The 16,780-nt window shown below is 67.5% G+C and overlaps 1 protein-coding gene across 2 annotated transcripts; it reads right to left on the reverse strand.

The window, feature by feature from the left end:
* Window positions 1-1,009: 1,009 nt before the first annotated feature.
* On the reverse strand, window positions 1,010-16,559 carry HELZ2 (helicase with zinc finger 2). Of its 2 annotated transcripts, XM_036085133.2 has the most exons (20): window positions 16,461-16,559; window positions 14,504-15,601; window positions 14,036-14,219; window positions 13,850-13,957; window positions 12,958-13,475; window positions 12,226-12,867; window positions 10,154-10,937; window positions 9,821-9,896; window positions 5,896-9,730; window positions 5,646-5,764; window positions 5,416-5,547; window positions 5,168-5,329; window positions 4,940-5,087; window positions 4,718-4,834; window positions 4,442-4,634; window positions 4,147-4,281; window positions 3,773-3,991; window positions 3,476-3,632; window positions 3,209-3,376; window positions 1,010-2,485 (listed from the first exon to the last, which is right to left on the reverse strand). In XM_036085133.2, exons 2-20 carry the CDS (start codon window positions 15,544-15,546, stop codon window positions 2,361-2,363), a joined length of 8,865 nt encoding a protein of 2,954 aa, XP_035941026.2. In that variant the 5' UTR covers window positions 15,547-15,601; window positions 16,461-16,559; the 3' UTR covers window positions 1,010-2,360. The 2 variants fall into 2 exon arrangements, with proteins under 2 accessions (XP_035941026.2, XP_077913510.1); XM_078057384.1 differs by lacking the exons at window positions 1,010-2,485; window positions 3,209-3,376; window positions 3,476-3,632; ... (4 more) ...; window positions 4,940-5,087; window positions 5,646-5,764 and having other exon boundaries at window positions 5,196-5,329.
* Between the last annotated feature and the right edge of the window lie 221 nt (window positions 16,560-16,780).

Below are 16,780 nucleotides of genomic sequence, written 5' to 3' on the forward strand. Positions count from 1 at the left end.
GGACCTCGCTCGCGCGCAGGGCCAAGCGCTTTTTCTCTGCGCCGAGCTCCGTTTGTTTCGCCGCCTTGCACGAGAACGCGCCGGACTCCAAACCTTGACCCTCTTTGCGGCGACGCCCGCCCTCCGCCTGCGGCCCCGCCTCGCGCCGCCTCTGCGCGCAGGTGCCCCGCCCGCCCTGGTTCCCCGCCGCCCCGCGCGCGCTCCGGGCTTCAGCGCCCGCTCCTCTGTGAAGCCCTCCCTGACTCCAGGCTGAAGAGGTCCCGACTTCCTGCCGCAGGGCGCCTGTTGGTCCTCGTTCCGACTGCTTTCGACCAGGTAGTAAAACTCCTCCATGCCTGCGTGGTTGGCCTGGAATGAAAGTGCGCTCCCCGGCGGGGCCCGTCTGGCTCCCTCTGCAGCCTCACAAGGAACACACAGGCCTCGGAGCAGGCCTTTGACTCCTTGACTCTCTGTGACCTCCACACCCGTCTGATACCCATGCGGGCACCTAGGGAAGCCAGGGCCTGGGCCCGCCTTCCTCCATACAGTAGTGCTGTTGGAGGTACTGGGCACCGGGCGACAAACCAACCAGGTGCGGAATGGCCACAGTTGGCTTGGAGGAGGTGTGCGGCGTTCCAGGGTCCTCAAGCATTCAGACCCTGGGCCACGCAGGACACTGGCAGGGCTGGCAGCCTCAGGGACTTTGGACTTGGCCTGGGGTCTGCGTTCAGTAGGCTGGGCATGCCTGCATCGCCTGGATCCAGCTCGTCCCTGTGGCCCACCTTCACCAAGTCAGCCCCCCACCCAGCTTCCACTGTTCTGGCACAGACCCTGCTCAGCCCACTGGCTGTGTGGTCCGCTGTGACATGGGGACATGGGGACACCAGCCCCTCCCAGAGTGCTTGCTTGTCCAGCATCCGGCTAGAAGGGGCTCTTGATTCTTGACAGACTCAGGAGCCACCCTGCAACCCAGAACAAGAGGAGGCGCCTCCCCTTCTTGCCCCCCAGTAAAATCTCAAACACCCAGAAGTGAGAAAAACATTCAGAGTGGTCTTTATAATAAAATTATTATTGAATCATATAACACAGAGTCCAAGAAAATATATAAAAATTGGAATGTAGAAATTGATTTGTAGAAAACATCAGAATATCACTCCCCCCCGCACCTCCCCCACTGGCAGATGGTTCTGCAGCAAGGCCACAGAGGGGGGCAAGCCCCTCCTAGTATAAGCAACTGGTTTGCCACATCCCCCAGGCCACAGGGACAGTGGAAGTGCACAGACTCTGGGTCAGCGCTGCCTGGGGGGGGGGGTGCGGGGGGTTACTGAGGTGAGGGCTGATATCAAGGCAAGGGTTTCCAGAGCAGTTAGGACATAAATGCACCCTGAGACCCTGAGGGACAGGTGAAGGTCCTCAACTTTACAAAGACAGACACACAGGACAGTTTGTCCCTAAAGCCCTGACCTGGGAGCAGGCTTGAGGTTGCAAAGGGGAGGTAGAGCTCAGGGAGAAGGCACAAGGCTGCCCATCCAGGGGCACCTCAATCCCAGTCCCCACCCACACACCCATGGTCCAGGCAAGGCTGTGTGGGCATCGGGTTCTGGTCTGCCCTTCCTCCTGCAAGGGCAGGTGACCCCTGAAGGACACAGGGCTATGGGTCCCAGTTAGACAGGGTAGTGGGGATAGAGAAAAGGCCCTCTGTTCCAGGGAGGCATCTTTGCCTAAGTTTGGGCTAAGGAACTTGTTCCAGTAAAAAGGACACTGGCGTTTGGTTTATTTAAAAATAGAAAATAGGGGGGCCTGGCTGGCTCAGTTGGTAGAACAAGCAACTCTTAATCTCAGGGCCATGAGTTCAAGCCCCTCACTGGTCATGGAGCCTACTTGAGAAAAAAAAAGAAAGAAGAAAAGAAGGCTGAGCTCCACACCCAGCGCCCAGTGTGGTCAGGCCTGGCATCCAAAGACCAAAGAGTAGCCCCACTGGGATTTCCTTCCCCACCCCAAACCTTCCCAGCAACACCAGAAGGTCCAGAGGACTTCCCCCCTCCATCCCACACTCCTGAGATGTTCCTTGTCACCAAATGTCCCCACAAAAGCAGCACAGCGGGGAGAGTTGGGATTCTTCCTCCCAAGTGTAGGCACACGCTGGCAGGGCGGGGTCTGGCCTGCTCCCGCCCCGGGGAGAGGCCAAGACTCCAGGAGGGGATTATTGCTCAGAACCGCAGCAGAGACCCAGCCACGTAGGCGGGGCGGCCACAGTGCCCACCGAAGGCACGTGGGATTCTGCTGAGTGGGGCCTCGCAAGGCAGCCCGCAGAAGGGGGCTCAGGACTTCACCTCGCAGTCCTGGCAGCCCGAGGGCAGTGGGCAGGCAGAGTGGGCTCTTCAAGGAGACACCGCTGGCCTCCTCCGAACTCGCACCTGGCTGGCGGGCACGAGGGTCTGCTGGTCCTCACAGAAGTCCAGGAATCTCCGCCAGAGAGGGCAACAACGCAGGAGGCGGTGGTCTCCTGCGGAGATTGAGGGAGGGGAGAGGAGTCCATGGTAGACCTCAGCCCTGCCAAAGCCCTCCCCACCCCCAGCCGAGCAGCCACACCCCCAGGAGGAGCACCCCCCAGCCCTCCCCACCCCCAGCTGAGCAGCCACACCCCCAGGAGAAGCCCCCGCCCCAGCCCTTCCCACCCCCAGCTGAGCAGCCACACCCCCAGGAGAAGCCCCGCCCCAGCCCTCCCCACCCCCAGACCAGCAGCCACACCCCCAGGAGGAGCACCCCCCCCAGCCCTCCCCTCCCCCAGCCGAGCAGCCACACCCCCCAGGAGAAGCCCCGCCCCAGCCCTCCCCACCCCCAGCTGAGCAGCCACACCCCCAGGAGAAGCCCCGCCCCAGCCCTCCCCTCCCCCAGACCAGCAGCCACACCCCCAGGAGAAGCCCCGCCCCAGCCCTCCCCACCCCCAGACCAGCAGCCACACCCCCAGGAGGAGCACCCCCCAGCCCTCCCCACCCCCAGCTGAGCAGCCACACCCCCAGGAGAAGCCCCGCCCCAGCCCTCCCCACCCCCAGACCAGCAGCCACACCCCCAGGAGGAGCACCCCCCCAGCCCTCCCCACCCCCAGCTGAGCAGCCACACCCCCAGGAGAAGCCCCGCCCCAGCCCTCCCCACCCCCAGACCAGCAGCCACACCCCCCAGGAGGAACCCCGCCCACCCCTCCCCACCCCCAGCCGAGCGGTCCTACCGATGAAGCAGAGTCCCTCTTTGGCCCGGGTGATGGCCACATTGACTTGATTGGGGTCCACCACAAAGCCCAGGAACTTCTTAAGCCAGCTCTTAGTCGGCCGCTGGTCCAGGTCACTCTCCTGGCACGTGCGGACGGTGCTCACCAGCACGTAGCGCCACTCACTTCCTGCGCAGTTGGGCAGGCATGATGAGGCCCCAGCCATGCCACCTGCCCCCACCCTGTGACTGCTGGCCCACGAGCCCCCTGCCCCAGAGCCGCACTCACCCTGGCTCTTGGTGATGGAGCACACGGTCACTCCAGTGACACCCTCTCGCCCAAGACTCTTGCTGATCTCCGCAGCCTGAGCATTGTAGGGAGTGAGAATGGCGACGTCTTTGGGATCCACTGTCCTGCCCAGGGTCAGCTGCTTGGCAATGCGGACCTGAGGGACCACGGGGGTGCTGTTGAAGCTGGCCCTGGTACCTCTCCTGCCCTGGATCTGTCCCCCCAGTTCCTCCACCTCCTCCTCCAGGAAGCCCTCCCTGACCAAGAGGCACCTGGGAAAGTCTCACTGACACTCACCACCTCTGCCACCTCCTCCGGGTTGGCCTTGGAGTTTTCATTCCCTTCATCTGTGGACACCAGAAGGCTCTGCTCACGGCCCTGCACGTGGCCAAAGATGACAGAGCAGCTCTCCTTGCCGACGTGGCCAAGGATGCTGGGCGGCCGCTTCAGGCCCCACCAGGTCTTCAGCTTCTTCTTGTAGAACTCCATGGAGGGGAAGGTACAGATGCCCTCGTGCTGCAAGGCAGGGCATGCGCCGGGGCAGGTCACCTATCTGCTGGGGGTCTTGGGGGCCAGGGTGGACACAGGAGGTCGGGGTGTGGGCAGCAACACCTCTGGCATGCCCGGCCTCAGAGCACACCTCGGGCTGGAAGAGGCTGGGACTGGCTTACCATGCGGTACTGAGTGTCCAGCAGGTAGGCGTCCATGTGATACCTCTCGAAGAGAGACCGATCCAGCCCCAGATTTTGCAGCTGCTCGTTCTTGACCACAGGCCGCAGCTGCTTGTGGTCCCCAAGAAGAACCACCTGGAGGGACAGGCAGGCACAGTCCTGACACCTGCCGATGAGGCCCCCAGCTCCATGGCCACGGCCACTCCACCACGACCACAAAGCTGCCCTCCCAGGCAAAAGGCCACACCCACTGACACCTGCCTGGGGCTCCCAGCTCCCCGCCCAGCTCACTCACCTTCTCCGCCTTCGAGAAGGTCACCAGGGGGATGAGGGTCTCGGGCTCTGTGGCCATCCCTGCCTCATCGATGAGGATCTGCCGGACAGCCAGCCTCTTGAGACTAGCTGAGGCCGCACACGAGCACGTGCACAGGATGACCCTGTGCTGCTTCAGCTCGAACTTCCGCGCCTTCCCCAGGACCTGCTTGTACCTGCCCGGGGACACCGTATGGTCATATACCGCCCCCCATATACCTCCACGGCAACGGACAACTCCACGACCCCAACTGCTTACTGGCTGAGGTCGTCCTTGGAAAAGACCTCCCCTTTCTGCAAACGGGCATCGAACTCCCTGATGTCCCGTGCATAGGGGTTGGAGGGCTGCCGGATCCTGTGGTGCAGGGTGATGCTCCTGGGGTGGGGGGGACATCCATAAAGCCCTGTGTTACCCCTCGCCCAAGACAGGACTGTGGGGCCTTTTGCCTCCACCCATAGACAGACAGCCGACAGACTGCACCTGAGGGCCTGGTTGGGCCTCCCCTCCCGAGGGGTCTTCTTGGGCAGGCCGCTGCTGCCCACACCCAGCATCGGGAATTCGGTGGCCTCGGCCTGCTCGCTGTACACTCGCAGCGGCTTCAACTCTTCTCTCCTGCTCAGCAGCAGTCCTGGGGGCAACGGGGCATGAGAGACTGTCCCCGGGGCCAGCACCCCCAGGCAAAGCCCCCACACAGCCAGCCCAGCGCACCTGCCAGGACATCCACCGACTTGTTAGAGGGGCCGCAGTACAAGATGCAGGGGCCCCCCAGTGGCTTCTCCTCACCGGGGGCGACGTAGGCCTTCACCCACTCCTCGTTTGACTTGTGAAACCAGAACACAATGTGGAAGCCCACCACCGTCTTCCCCGTGCCTGCAGGCAGACAGCACCATGAACAGAGACCCCGGCCGCCTGCGCGGGCAGCCCCGGGCACCCCACCCCCGCAGCTCGGGCCCCACCTGGCGGGCCCTGGATCACCGTGAACTGCTTCTGCAGGGCCGCCCTGACAGCCCGGTTCTGGCTGGAGTTCAGCGTGTGGTAGTCTCCAGGGAGGTCGAACGTCTGTCTCTCCAGGAGCCTGCCGTACGTCCCTAAGGAAGGGTCAGGCCTGCCTGAGCAGGGGCGCAGGGCAGGGCCCAGGCAGGATGAAGGGACTGGGGGGGTGGCGCTGGAGGGTCCCTCGACCTACCTCTGTGGAGGGTCTGCTGGGAAGGAAGACCGCAGGCCGGAGGGATGGGCCGGCCCAGGGCAATGCTGACGACCAGCGGGGACGCACACTCCAACCTACGCACGGCTTCTTCCTTGCGACTGGGGGCGGGTGGCAGTGAAGATGGACCCTGGGACGTCCACAGGACTCCCCCCGGGAGGACACCCAGGGAGTTCTCGCCCCACCCCGCCCACCAGCTTCTCCCTGGCTTCTCCCTGTGGAGGCCACTCACATGTCAGGAAGCTGCTTGGGCAGCACCTCAATGGTGAATCGGGTGCCAGGTCTCAGCACCTCTTCTGGAACCTTCTCCATGGCCATGTGCTGGATGAAGAAGTGCATCTGCCTGGGGGTCTCCTGCCAGTCAGCAGAGCCCTCCTTCCGGTCCCAGGGCTCCATCAGCCCGTGGGCCACCCATGTGTACGTGTCAGGGTCGATGCTCAGGAGGGGCCCGCAGGGCGGGGCGGCCAGGGGAGGCTGGCCAGGGCCAGCCGGGGGGCACAGCTCCCCTGCAGCGGGCATGGCCGGCAGCCCCTCGAGCCGGATGCAGAGGTAGCAGTGGCCGAAGTTGAGGTCAATGCCGTGCTCACTGAGGAAGGAAGGTTCCAGGCAGAAGGAGCCCCACAGCTGGCCCTGGGCCACCTGCTCCGCATCCCAGGATATGCTCACGTGCTGCAGCGTAATGGAGTCACCCTCGGAGACCGCGCTGGTGGCCGACTCCAGGGAGCAGAACGACCCCCACACACGGGAGTACTCGCCCAGGTCGAGACAGCGGTCCCGCGCCGCGCGGGGCATCTGGTCCAGGAAGCAGGCGCCTGGCCGGTCCACGTGCTCCAGGCAGAGGGTGAGGCCAGGCACCACGGTGCACAGCTGCAGACTCGGTACCAGGAACCCCCGCTGCAGGACGGCACTGAGCTGCACCTGCAGCGTGTCCCCGCTGCCCAGCTCCCGGGCCACCTCCACAAAGTGGCCGCAGCGGCTCCGCCACACGCGGCCCAGCTCCAGCGGCTTGGGCTCTGCCGCGCCCTGCTCCCGCACTAGGGCGGCCGCCTCGGGCCACCGCCCCTCCTGCACCAGCTCCAGCAGCTGCTGCCACAGGGCGGCCTCAAGCTGCCGGCAGTGTGGGTCCAGCAGGATGCCGGGCACCAGGGAGGGCCGCCTGTCCGCCTGCACCGAGTAGATTCGGCGCCGCCACCCCAGCCGCAGGCCCGGCCGCCTCACCAGGTCGCTGGGGTGCTCCGCCATCTGCAGGGAGCGGTAGTGGACGGGGCAGGGGTCAGGCAGGGTGTCGGGGTCGGCTGGGAAGAGCAGCCGGAAGCCGCGGGCGCCCGCCTCCACGCCCACCACGAAGCCCAGCTTGCTCCGCGGCTGGACCTTGAGCCGCGTGGCCAGACGCAGGCTTCGGGCCTGGCGCTGATAGCTCTGGGCGCGCCCGTGCTGGTAGCTGAACTCCTGGCAGAGCCCATCGATGTCCCTGGCGGAGTAGGGGGAGCCCCCGTGGCCCAGCGCCAGCAGGACCTGCCGCTGCAGCACCACGTCCAGGTACCGGCGGATGGGCGAGGTGGCCCACGTGTACCAGTCCACCTGCAGCGCGTAGTGGCCGGCCGCCTGCCGTGCCCCTTGGCGGGAGCGGCCAAACACCGAGCGGCCCAGCGCCTTGCGGAAGTCGAGGCCCACGGGAGCCAGAGAGGGGTGCATGTCATCCGTGGTGATGAGGTCGGCCAGCCGGTCGCGGTCCCCGGCGCAGGCTGCGCGCTGCAGGAGCCCCCACAGGGAGCCCAGGAGGCGGACCCGTGTGCCGGGGGGGCCGCGGCCCTGCAGGCGGTGACGCAGGTGCAGGGACAGGGGCACCAGCTCTCGGTGCTTCTCACACAAGGCCCCGAGCTGGCGCTCGCTGGGCGCGGGCTGCCACCGCAGCGGCGTGACGGTCCGCGTGCGCTCGCTGCTCACCAGGAGCTCGGCCACCAGGCTGTTGAACTGGATCATGTACTCTTTGACCATGACGTGGGCCGCGCGGAAGCCCAGCGCACAGTCCTCACTGGGCTGCTCGTAGTGGGCGTCGGTCTGCAGGCGGGCTCGGCGCAGCACCCGGGAGAAGTGGCATGCGGCCACGACACAGGCGTCCACAGAGTCCAGGCGGGCTGGCAGCTCATGGCCAGCGCCCGGGTGCCGCTTGATCACATGCTCGGCTTCCTCGTAGGACAGCTGACGGTCAGAGCAGACCACAGAGGGCGCGAAGCGCAGGCCTTGGAGCTGGTCACTGCCCTTCTCAACGGTGAGGAAGAGGGAGATGGCCAAGCGGTCCTGGCCGGGCAGGAGGCTGAGTGCGTCCTGGCAGAGGCCGGCTGGCAGCATAGGCACAGGCTCCCGGTCAGGGGCGTAGAACGTGATGCCCTGTCTGCGGGCCTCCAGGTCCAGAGGCCCGTCCCTGGGGACAGCGCTGGCCACGTCGGCGATGTGCACGGCCACCTCGTACCTGGAGCCCAGATCTCGGACGCTGAGGGCATCATCCAGGTAGCAGGCGCCCTGGGGGTCCACGGTGAAAGTCAGGAAGCCGCGGCAGTCCTCCCGGCGGTCAGGGGCCCGGCCGAGCTCCGCCCGGTACTTCTGCAGCGCTTTGCTGACGGAGGCCGGCTCCAGCGAGGGCTTCCTCAGGCCGTGCTCCAGCTCCAGGATGCGGGCGCCCTGCTCCCAGGTGGTGGCCTCGGGCAGCACCTCCAGGATGATGCCCAGGGGATAGTAGAAGCGCTGCCGCCACAGGACAATGCGCACCCAGAAGAGCCGACTGCTGCGGGCCTCGGCGGGGAGCCGCTCGTACCCCACGCGCTGCACGCGGCCCTGCTGGACACGGTGCACGGGCACCTGCAGCGGGTCCTTCAGCTCGGCCACGAAGATCTTGGTCACGGAGCCGTCGATGGGGGTCATGAGGCGAGGGTCCCACTCGTCCAGGCGGCACACAAACACCAGCTCGCGGCGTTTCCTCTTGAGCACGCCCACCACGCGGCCCTGCAGCCTCCCGGAGGAGCCCTGGTCCCCGCCCAGGACCCTCACCAGCACCTCGTCCCCGCTGAAGGCCATCCCACAGTGCAAGCGGCCCCTGATCTGGATGGGGCCGGAATCCGTGTCGTCCAGCGGGTTGGCCACCGCCCGCTCAAAGGTCTCCTGCACGAAGGCGCAGTGGCGGTACAGCTCAGGCTCCGCGCACAGCAGCTTCCGCAGCGTGGCCCGCGGCAGGTTCCTGTACTGCTGCGCCTGGTGTGGGGACTTGGGCCTGACAACGGTGTCCAGCAGCCCATCTTCCCGGACGGTCACCATCACATTCCGGGCTTCGTCCAGGAGCTCCTGCAGGATGGAGTCGTCAGCGTTGAGCTCCGTGTCAGAAGGCCAGAAGTCCGACTCAGAGTCCTCGGGGTCCTCGGGTTCCCCATTTTCCGTGGCCATCGGCCCTGCCACCGCCTTCCCGGGGGCCTTGTTCCCCATCGACAAGTTCCCTGCTGATGGCGTGTCCTCCGCCTCCGTGGGCAGCCTGGCGGGCTCCCCCACCGCTGCGCAGCCCCCGGCCACGGACCCCAATGCCGCGTCCCCAGCCTCTGTCCTCTGTGCGGCTGCGTCCCCTCCCGCTGCCGAGGGCTTGGACAGGGATGTCGTCCCTTCAGCCTTGGCCGCTGGACCCACCCTCTCCGTGGCTGCATGCTCTGTGGCCGGAGCCCCTGCAGCCCCCTCCTCTGGGACAGTGTCCTGGGCCACGGCTGCCACAGACCCCTCTGCTTGCAGGGCCCAGCGCTGCCTTCGGACCACGTCCTGCTCTATGTGCTCCAGGGACAGAGTCTCGGGGCAGATGCTGCGGTGCTTCACACACTCGCGGATGAAGCTCTTCCAGAGCTTGCTGCAGGCCCCGAAGGAGCAGAGGGCCACAGCGTTGCCCACGGCCACCACCTGGGACTGGGCGCGGGTCATGACGGTGTTGAGCACACGGGCGTCGGTGAAGAACCCCAGGGCAGGTGCCCCCGAGCTCAGCAGGCTGTGGTGGTTATGGACGGTGCTCAGCACCACAACGCGGAATTCCCGCCCTGCAAGTGGGCACGGTCAGGCCGGGCGGGGGCGGGGGCGGGGGCGGGGCGGGCCGCCCACCCGCCCTCACCCCAGCACTGATCACCCACCTGGCAGGATCTCAAAGCTGCCCACAGACACCTGGCCCAGGTCCCTCTTCCTCAGCTCCTGCCTTAGCACGCTCACCTGCAGACACACACGGCCGGAGCAGCAGGACGGGGTGAGCGCCGGCGTGGGACACCGGCCCCCACCGCCTGGTGCCCCGGCGCCAGCGGCGGGGTTCGAGCCCTCATCACGCCCTGGCAGATTATTTCCTCAGTCCCTCTCTCAGGAGGGGAAACTGAGGCCGAGGAGGCCCCCCAGACCACGGAGGGGCCGGTGCCCTCCTCTGGGCGCCCCGTCGGAAGCGGGGCGGGCAGGCTATCGCCGCGGCTGGGGCTTACCTGGGCGCCATGGGAAACGGCGCAGATGTGCCTCTGCTCCCGGCCGCCCCAGCAGGGGGGCCAGCTGTGGTAGATGTCCTGCACCTTCTCGACCACCTCCACGACCTCCGCCGTGTTCAGCCAGGACGTGCCCGACATGTCTCGCTCGGGGTTGCCCGCCACGTGGCAGAACATGAGCGGGTAGCGCTCGGGGTGGCCAGGCACCTTGCCGCTGGCGTGGATGGGGCTGCCCTTGGCCACATAGAAGTGCCGCGAGACGAAGCTGAGGATGGCCCCGGTGGAGCGGTAGTTCTCGTGGAAGACGATGCGGCTGCGCCGGGCGACCTCGTGCGCCTCCTGCTGGTAGCGGTGGAAGAGGCGGCAGAGCAGGGTGTGCCCCGCGGCCTGGGCGCCCGCCACACTGAAGAGCCTGGGCGTGACCTGCATGTGGTCCCCCGCCAGCACCACGCGGGTGCTGGGCGAGGCGTAGCGCAGCGGGGTGAGCGCCTCGCACTCCAGCATCTGGGCGGCCTCGTCGATGAGGATGTGCGAGAAGAAGCCGGCCGGCACCCGGAGCTCGCGGGCCTGGGAGGTGGTGGCGACCACGATGCGGTGCTGCTCCAGCTCGGCCCGCGTCGGGGGGCGGAAGGCCCGGCGGTCCTCCGTCAGGAGGCAGTACTGCAGCGTGGCCGCGTCCGTCTGGCTGGGCGGGCGGTCCGCGTACATCACCCGCAGCGGAGAGGCCTCGGGATGGCCGCTGCTCACGTAGCGGTGGAAATGCTCCTCGATGTAGATGTCGGCCGCGCTGAGGGGGGGAGGGCACACGGGGCCTCGGCAGCTGTCCGCTAAAGCACCCCGTGAGCCCAGCCGGCCCGGATGCCAGGGATTCAGCGGAGGCAGACAGACCTGTGTCCCGCCCCCGCAGAGCTTAAACACCAGCAGAGGACAGAGGAAGGGGCGGGGGGGGGGGGGTCAGAGCCGGAGGAGAAGTGGCAGCAGCACAGAGGGCCTGGGTGGTCAGGGAGCGCTCCCTAGAGGAGGAGGTGAAGGAGCTGGCCATGCAGAGAGGCAGACAGGGGAACCATAGGGGCCCCTGCCTGAGGCAGCCAGGGCGGCCAGAGGCTATGGTGACGGCAGGCGGGCAGTGATGGCAGGTGGGCAGTGACGGCGGGTGGGTGGGCAGTGACGGCGGGTGGGCAGTGACGTGGGTGGGCGGGCAGTGACGGCGGGTGGGCAGTGACGGCGGGCGGGCAGTGACGGCGGGAGGGTGGGCAGTGACGGCGGGTGGGCGGGCAGTGACGGCAGGTGGGCAGTGACGGCGGGAGGGCGGGCAGTGACGGCGGGAAGGCGGGCAGTGACGGCGGGAGGGTGGGCAGTGACGGCGGGAGGGCAAGCACCCACATGCACCCAGGTGAGAAGCACCGAGGCCAGCCCCTCACACCCAGGGCCAGCGCATCCTGGGGACATGCCAGGGCCCCTGGGCATCTCTGCAGGGACCTGCTCCCCAGGACCCCAGGGATCCCCAGGCCCAGCTTGGGAGAGAGCCCTGCCCGGGCAGCAGGAAGTATTGGGGCTAAGAAAACCATACTGACCAAAAGGGATCAACTGAGAGAGACTGAGGGAAGACAACACCAGAGTCTCACCCCGGGAAACGCTGGGCGGCCATGCCAGACCCCCACCCACAACTCTGTCTGGTCTAGGGCCCCTGTGGAGGCACCCACAGCCCCGCCCCCGGACAGCAGACCCTGACCCCCGGGGCACCCCGCACTGGGCCCGAGGCACACATGTCCCGTCTCTTTTAGCCCAGGGCTGATCAGCTATCAGAGAGAGTCCCAAGGATCAGCGTGACCCTGACCGCCCCATGGGCTGCACCGTCCCCGCCCCCGTGTCCACGGCGCAGCCAGAGGATGCAGGCCCGGCCCAGACCCGGCTCTGCCGATGGCCAGGCAACCCTGGCAGTCCACTCTGGCGCGAGCTGCCCAGGCCTCCAGTGACCCTGGGAACCCCAAGCCCCCCTTCTTCTCTGGCAGTGACCCCCCCCTCAGCGGCACACTCGCCCCGGCCCAGGAAGCAGGGGGCAGCCCCGGGCTCACCTGTTGGTGTGTGTGCAGATGAGCACCCTGGTGTGGGGCTGCCGGATGACCTCCAGGGAGGCCATCGCCAGCGTGTAGGTCTTGCCCGTGCCGAAAGGGCCGTAGATGAGCAGGGGGGCAATGGGCTGCATGCCCCTGGGGCAGCTGCCCGCAATGAACGCCACAGCCAACCTCTGCTTGTGGTTGCCGTGCACTGTGGGCGGGGTGGGCAAAGGCACAGGCAGGCCACACGTCGGCAGGTCCGGCACCACCAGGCGCTCCTCGGGCAGCGCGTCCACTGCCTGGTGCCAGAAGCGGAAGGTCAGCGGGTCGATCTGGAACTGCACCTCCAAGATGGGGCTGGTTTCGGGCTGCAGCCCCAGGGCCAAGCAGCAGTGGGTGGGCAAGAGGAGCCACAGGGCCTGCTCCGAGATGGCCCGGGTTTCTAGCCGCACCTCAAACACCCTGTGGTCAGGTGCGGGAACAGGGGCCACAAGGGCTGTGCTGACCGCCCGGCCCAGCAGAAAGCCCTCGTGTGTGTCCGGCATCAGAGAGGAGGGGGTGGGGACCTCGGCATAGAGGGCTCCTGCCGGCGGGAAGAGCATGCCCAGGGCCGGCGTCTGCAGGGTTGTCCTCAGGGACACCGGGCCCCGGAAGTTCAGCCTGGTGGGGAGAATAGGGTCAGCGGACCGGGGCCGGAGTTCTGCGGTCAGCAGTCCAGCAGACCCCGTGGGCCCAGGAGCCCCCACTCACTTGGCCACCAGCTGCTGCTGAGCAGCTTCCTCCTCATAGAGAAACTGGTGCATCCTCTGCCGGTAGTTGGTGCGGGTGATAGGACCCGGCGCCGGGCCCCCGTGGCTGAAGTCCAGCGCCAGGGCGGGCACCTTGTACTTGGCCACCAGGGCCACCTGCTCGGCCGTCCGCTCCATGGCAGGCACCACGAGGCGGTTGCCCGTGTGCCAGCGCTCCAGCTCCTCGGGGTGGTCGCCTGCCGCCACCCGCCGGAGCCCCGGGCAGCGCACCTGGCCCAGCTGCAGCCCCAGCTTCCGCAGCAGCACTGGCCTGCGGCCGAAGTCGAAGACCACCCACTGCTCGAAGAAGCCGAAGGAGGCGCTCTGCACGCGCACCTCCACCCGGAACCTGGCTGGAGAGGCTCGCGCTCGGAAGCGCTCCCCCTCGGCATAGAGCCGGCCTGGCGGAAGGCAGGGGGCCACCAGCGAGAAGTCTGCTCCCAGCTCCTGCTTGAGCAGGGCCACGTGTAGCAGGGGCTCCTGGGGGAGAGACTGGATGGTGAGGCGGCCCCAGACCCTGCCCGCCCATCAGGGTCCAGGCTGACCCACGCGCCCCTCCCCACCATACTGAGCTTCCTGGCTGTGAGCCCAGAAGGCTGCTCGGCCTGTCTGAACCTTGGGGTTCCCCGCTGCAAATGGGATCGCAGAGCAGCCCCCGTGGAGCCTGGGATGCTCAGGGCACACGAGGTAACTAGCCTGGTCCTCACTCTCTGTGCCGGCCGCTCCACAGAATAACGCCACAGGGCTCGACACAGGACTCGGGCATGCTTCAGATCACACAAGCACCGCAAGAGGACGCACAGGCAGCTCCAGACCCCAAACCCCAACCACCCCGGGGCTTGCTGACTGCTCACCTCAGAGTGGATGTCAAATATCCAGCTGTGCTGAGTCTTCTTCTCATGGGCCTGATGCACCAAGGGCTGGCTGCAGGTGACGGACACGCCATCAACGGTCTCAGCCACCTGCACAGGAAGCCCGGCCGTCAGCAGGGGGGCTCCGGCCCCGGCAATCCCCTGCCCACTCACTTGGTCCCCACTTACCACCAGGACCTCACTTCTGCTGCGCTGGTACTCAGCCAGCAGCCGCGCCTGGTAAGACACCAGCCCCTCCTGCCAGGCGGCCTGCTCCCGCAGCTTCAGGGTCTGAGCCCGTTGTATCCACTCCTGCAGCTCCTGCTCGGAATGCGCCTTGGTGCACACGTCCCCGTACTCACAGAGGCTGGGTCTGGGAAACGGGAGGTCGGCAAGCAGAGCAGGGGTAAGCCCTCTCAGCCAATACTGGTCTGTGGCGGGAGGCAGGGTGGAATCCGGGCCTGGGGGCAGGGCAGGGCGGGAACAGGGACCTCCTCCATCCTGTGCCCACAAGAAGAGGCCTCAGTGAACCTCCCTTAACCACCCCCCAGAGGCCAGGGCGGGAGCCAGCCGATAACAGAGGGGACCGAGAACCCCTGGTTCCAGCTGAAGGGAGGGTTCATCCCCCACCCCACCCCTGCACCCCACTGTCCTTACTGTGGGCAGAGCTCAAACGTGGGGAGCCCCATGGGTGGGCTGCGGTGCTCCCAGGACTCGGCCTGGTCCAGGGCCACCATCTGTGCATGCTCCAGGGAAGAGCAGTGGTTCTCAAAGGCCTCCTGGGAGTGGCAGGTGACCAGGCAGGCGTGGCAGTACAGGCCGGCCGCCGCGGGCTGGCCGTGGGGGACCGCGCGCTCACCCTCCCCGGGGGCGGTGGGCGAGAGCAGGTCCCGCCGCTGGAGCCCGTCCAGCTGCTCGGCCTCCCACACGGCCATCTCCACCGCGCTGTGAGCGTACTGACAGCGGGATGCCCCGTGCCGGCACGGCCGCCCGCGCCCCACGTACATGCAGTAGGCCAGGGGCTGGCCGTACTGCGGCTGCGGCCGCACCTCCACGACCTGCTGCTTGCGGCGGCCCTCGGTGGTCACGTGGGTCAGGAGCGCAGGGCAGGCTCCGTGCTTGGGGCAGCGCCCCTGGGGGTCCACGGGGCAGAGGCGTGGAGGACAGCACCGGAAGCAGTGGGAACACAGCAGCTGGAAGTGGCCACCGTACTCCGCACGGATGGCATCCACCGGGCCGTGCAGCTCGCCCCGGGCCTCACCCTGCAGCTCAGTCTTGAGCCACAGACGCCGGACATTGTGCTCACGCTCGAAGGTCCAGACCAGCGCCTCCTCCGGACTGCGGGCAAAGGTGCACTGGTTATGATGGCGCTGGCAGCCGACGCCCGGCCTGTAGTACCAGCAGACTTCATAGCGGGCAGGCCGGGGGAAGCTGGGCCGGCGGTCCACCTTGTGCCAGAAGCGGCTCCTGGGGGCTCGCTTGAAGCGGGCCAGCAGGATCTCTCGGGGACAACTGTGCTCTACCCTGCGCAGGAGGTAGGTACTTTCATTGAGCCGCTGACTGCAGCGGGGGCAGGCCAGGCACAGGTCCAGCTGGGCGCGCAGCCCGGCCAGAGACAGCTCCTTGGTGGCCACGGGGCTGCTGGGTGATGAGCCGGCCCCTGGGGGCGCCATCCCTGGCTTGGCTCTGCGGAGTGCCATCTGGGGCTCACGGCTTCAGAGGGTCCTCCGGGGCTGCTCACCCATGGTGAGAAGTCTGGAATGGGAACAGCAAGGAGCAAGGTCAGATCCTGAGGCCAGGAGGTCCACGTGCACCCAGGTGGGGGCTCAGACACACTCTCCCTCAGGCCAGGGACAGTTCTGTCCACCAGACAGGAGGAGGGGGCCCCACTGACCTTGACCCAACCAAGACCCCTCCCACTTCTGAAGGGTCTCTGGGTGCTGCTCAAAAGGAGCCAGGGGGCCAGCCAGGGGGAGGAAGGCTGCCCTGGCAACAGGAGCCCTGGGGGCCCATGGACTCTTGGGGCTCCCGAGGAGCCTCCCTCTCTGATCCCCCCCAGCACTGACTCCCCCAAACACACAGCAGCCCCTGCTGGGGGGGGGGCGGCGAGGCAGTGGGGGGGCCAGCAGGACAGCATCAGAGCTCCGGGAGGAAGTGGGGAAGCCCCGTCTGCATGGAACTTGCAGGGGAAACTTTGAGCACAGCGCGGAGAGATGTTTTGAAAGGAAATGGTTGCAGCCTCAGCCTTGAGGGGGAAAGCCCTCCCCGCTCCGAAGTGAACCTTCGGTCCAGCTGCAGAGGGACCAGGGCAGAGCCCAAGCCGGGTGGATATTCAGAAACAGGACGACACTAAGGGTTCTGGACTCGGGGTGCAGAGATCGCGGCCCCTCCCCAGGCGGGGCCGGGGCGGGAGCCGGGGTCGCGGCGACCGGGCTGCGCAGCTTCCCGGGGCCGGGGGCTCGCAGGTGGCTTCCGGGTACCCTCCCCCCGCCTCCACACCAGCACCCCCCTCCCGCGGGGCGCGGCCGCCCCCTCCGCTCCCTCTCGCCTGGGGGTCCCAGGGAGCCCGCCCCGGGACGGCGGCCGAGACCCCGGGCCCTCGCCGGGCGCTTACCCTGCGCGCGGAGCCGCCCCCCGCCGCCCGGCGCCGCCAGCACCCGCACCCGCCCCGCGCCGAGCGATCACTTTCGATTCTGCCCCCGGGTGACTCAAAGTGCTGACGCCCGATCGCGGAAATTACCTCACCGCCCCCCCGCCCCGCCCCCACCTCCGCCCTTCCCGCCCCCGGCGCCGCCCCCCCCCAGCCGCCCCTGCGAGGCCCGCGAGCAGCCCGCGACCCCCGCCCCTCGGCCGCGGGGGGAGGGCCCCGAGGTCCACCCCCGCCCCAGGTGCCCCGCGCACACACAGACCCGCGGGGCGCCTCGGCTGCCGGGA

The sequence above is a fragment of the Halichoerus grypus genome, chromosome 10, assembly GCF_964656455.1.
Source record: "Halichoerus grypus chromosome 10, mHalGry1.hap1.1, whole genome shotgun sequence".
Lineage (NCBI taxonomy): Eukaryota > Metazoa > Chordata > Mammalia > Carnivora > Phocidae > Halichoerus > Halichoerus grypus.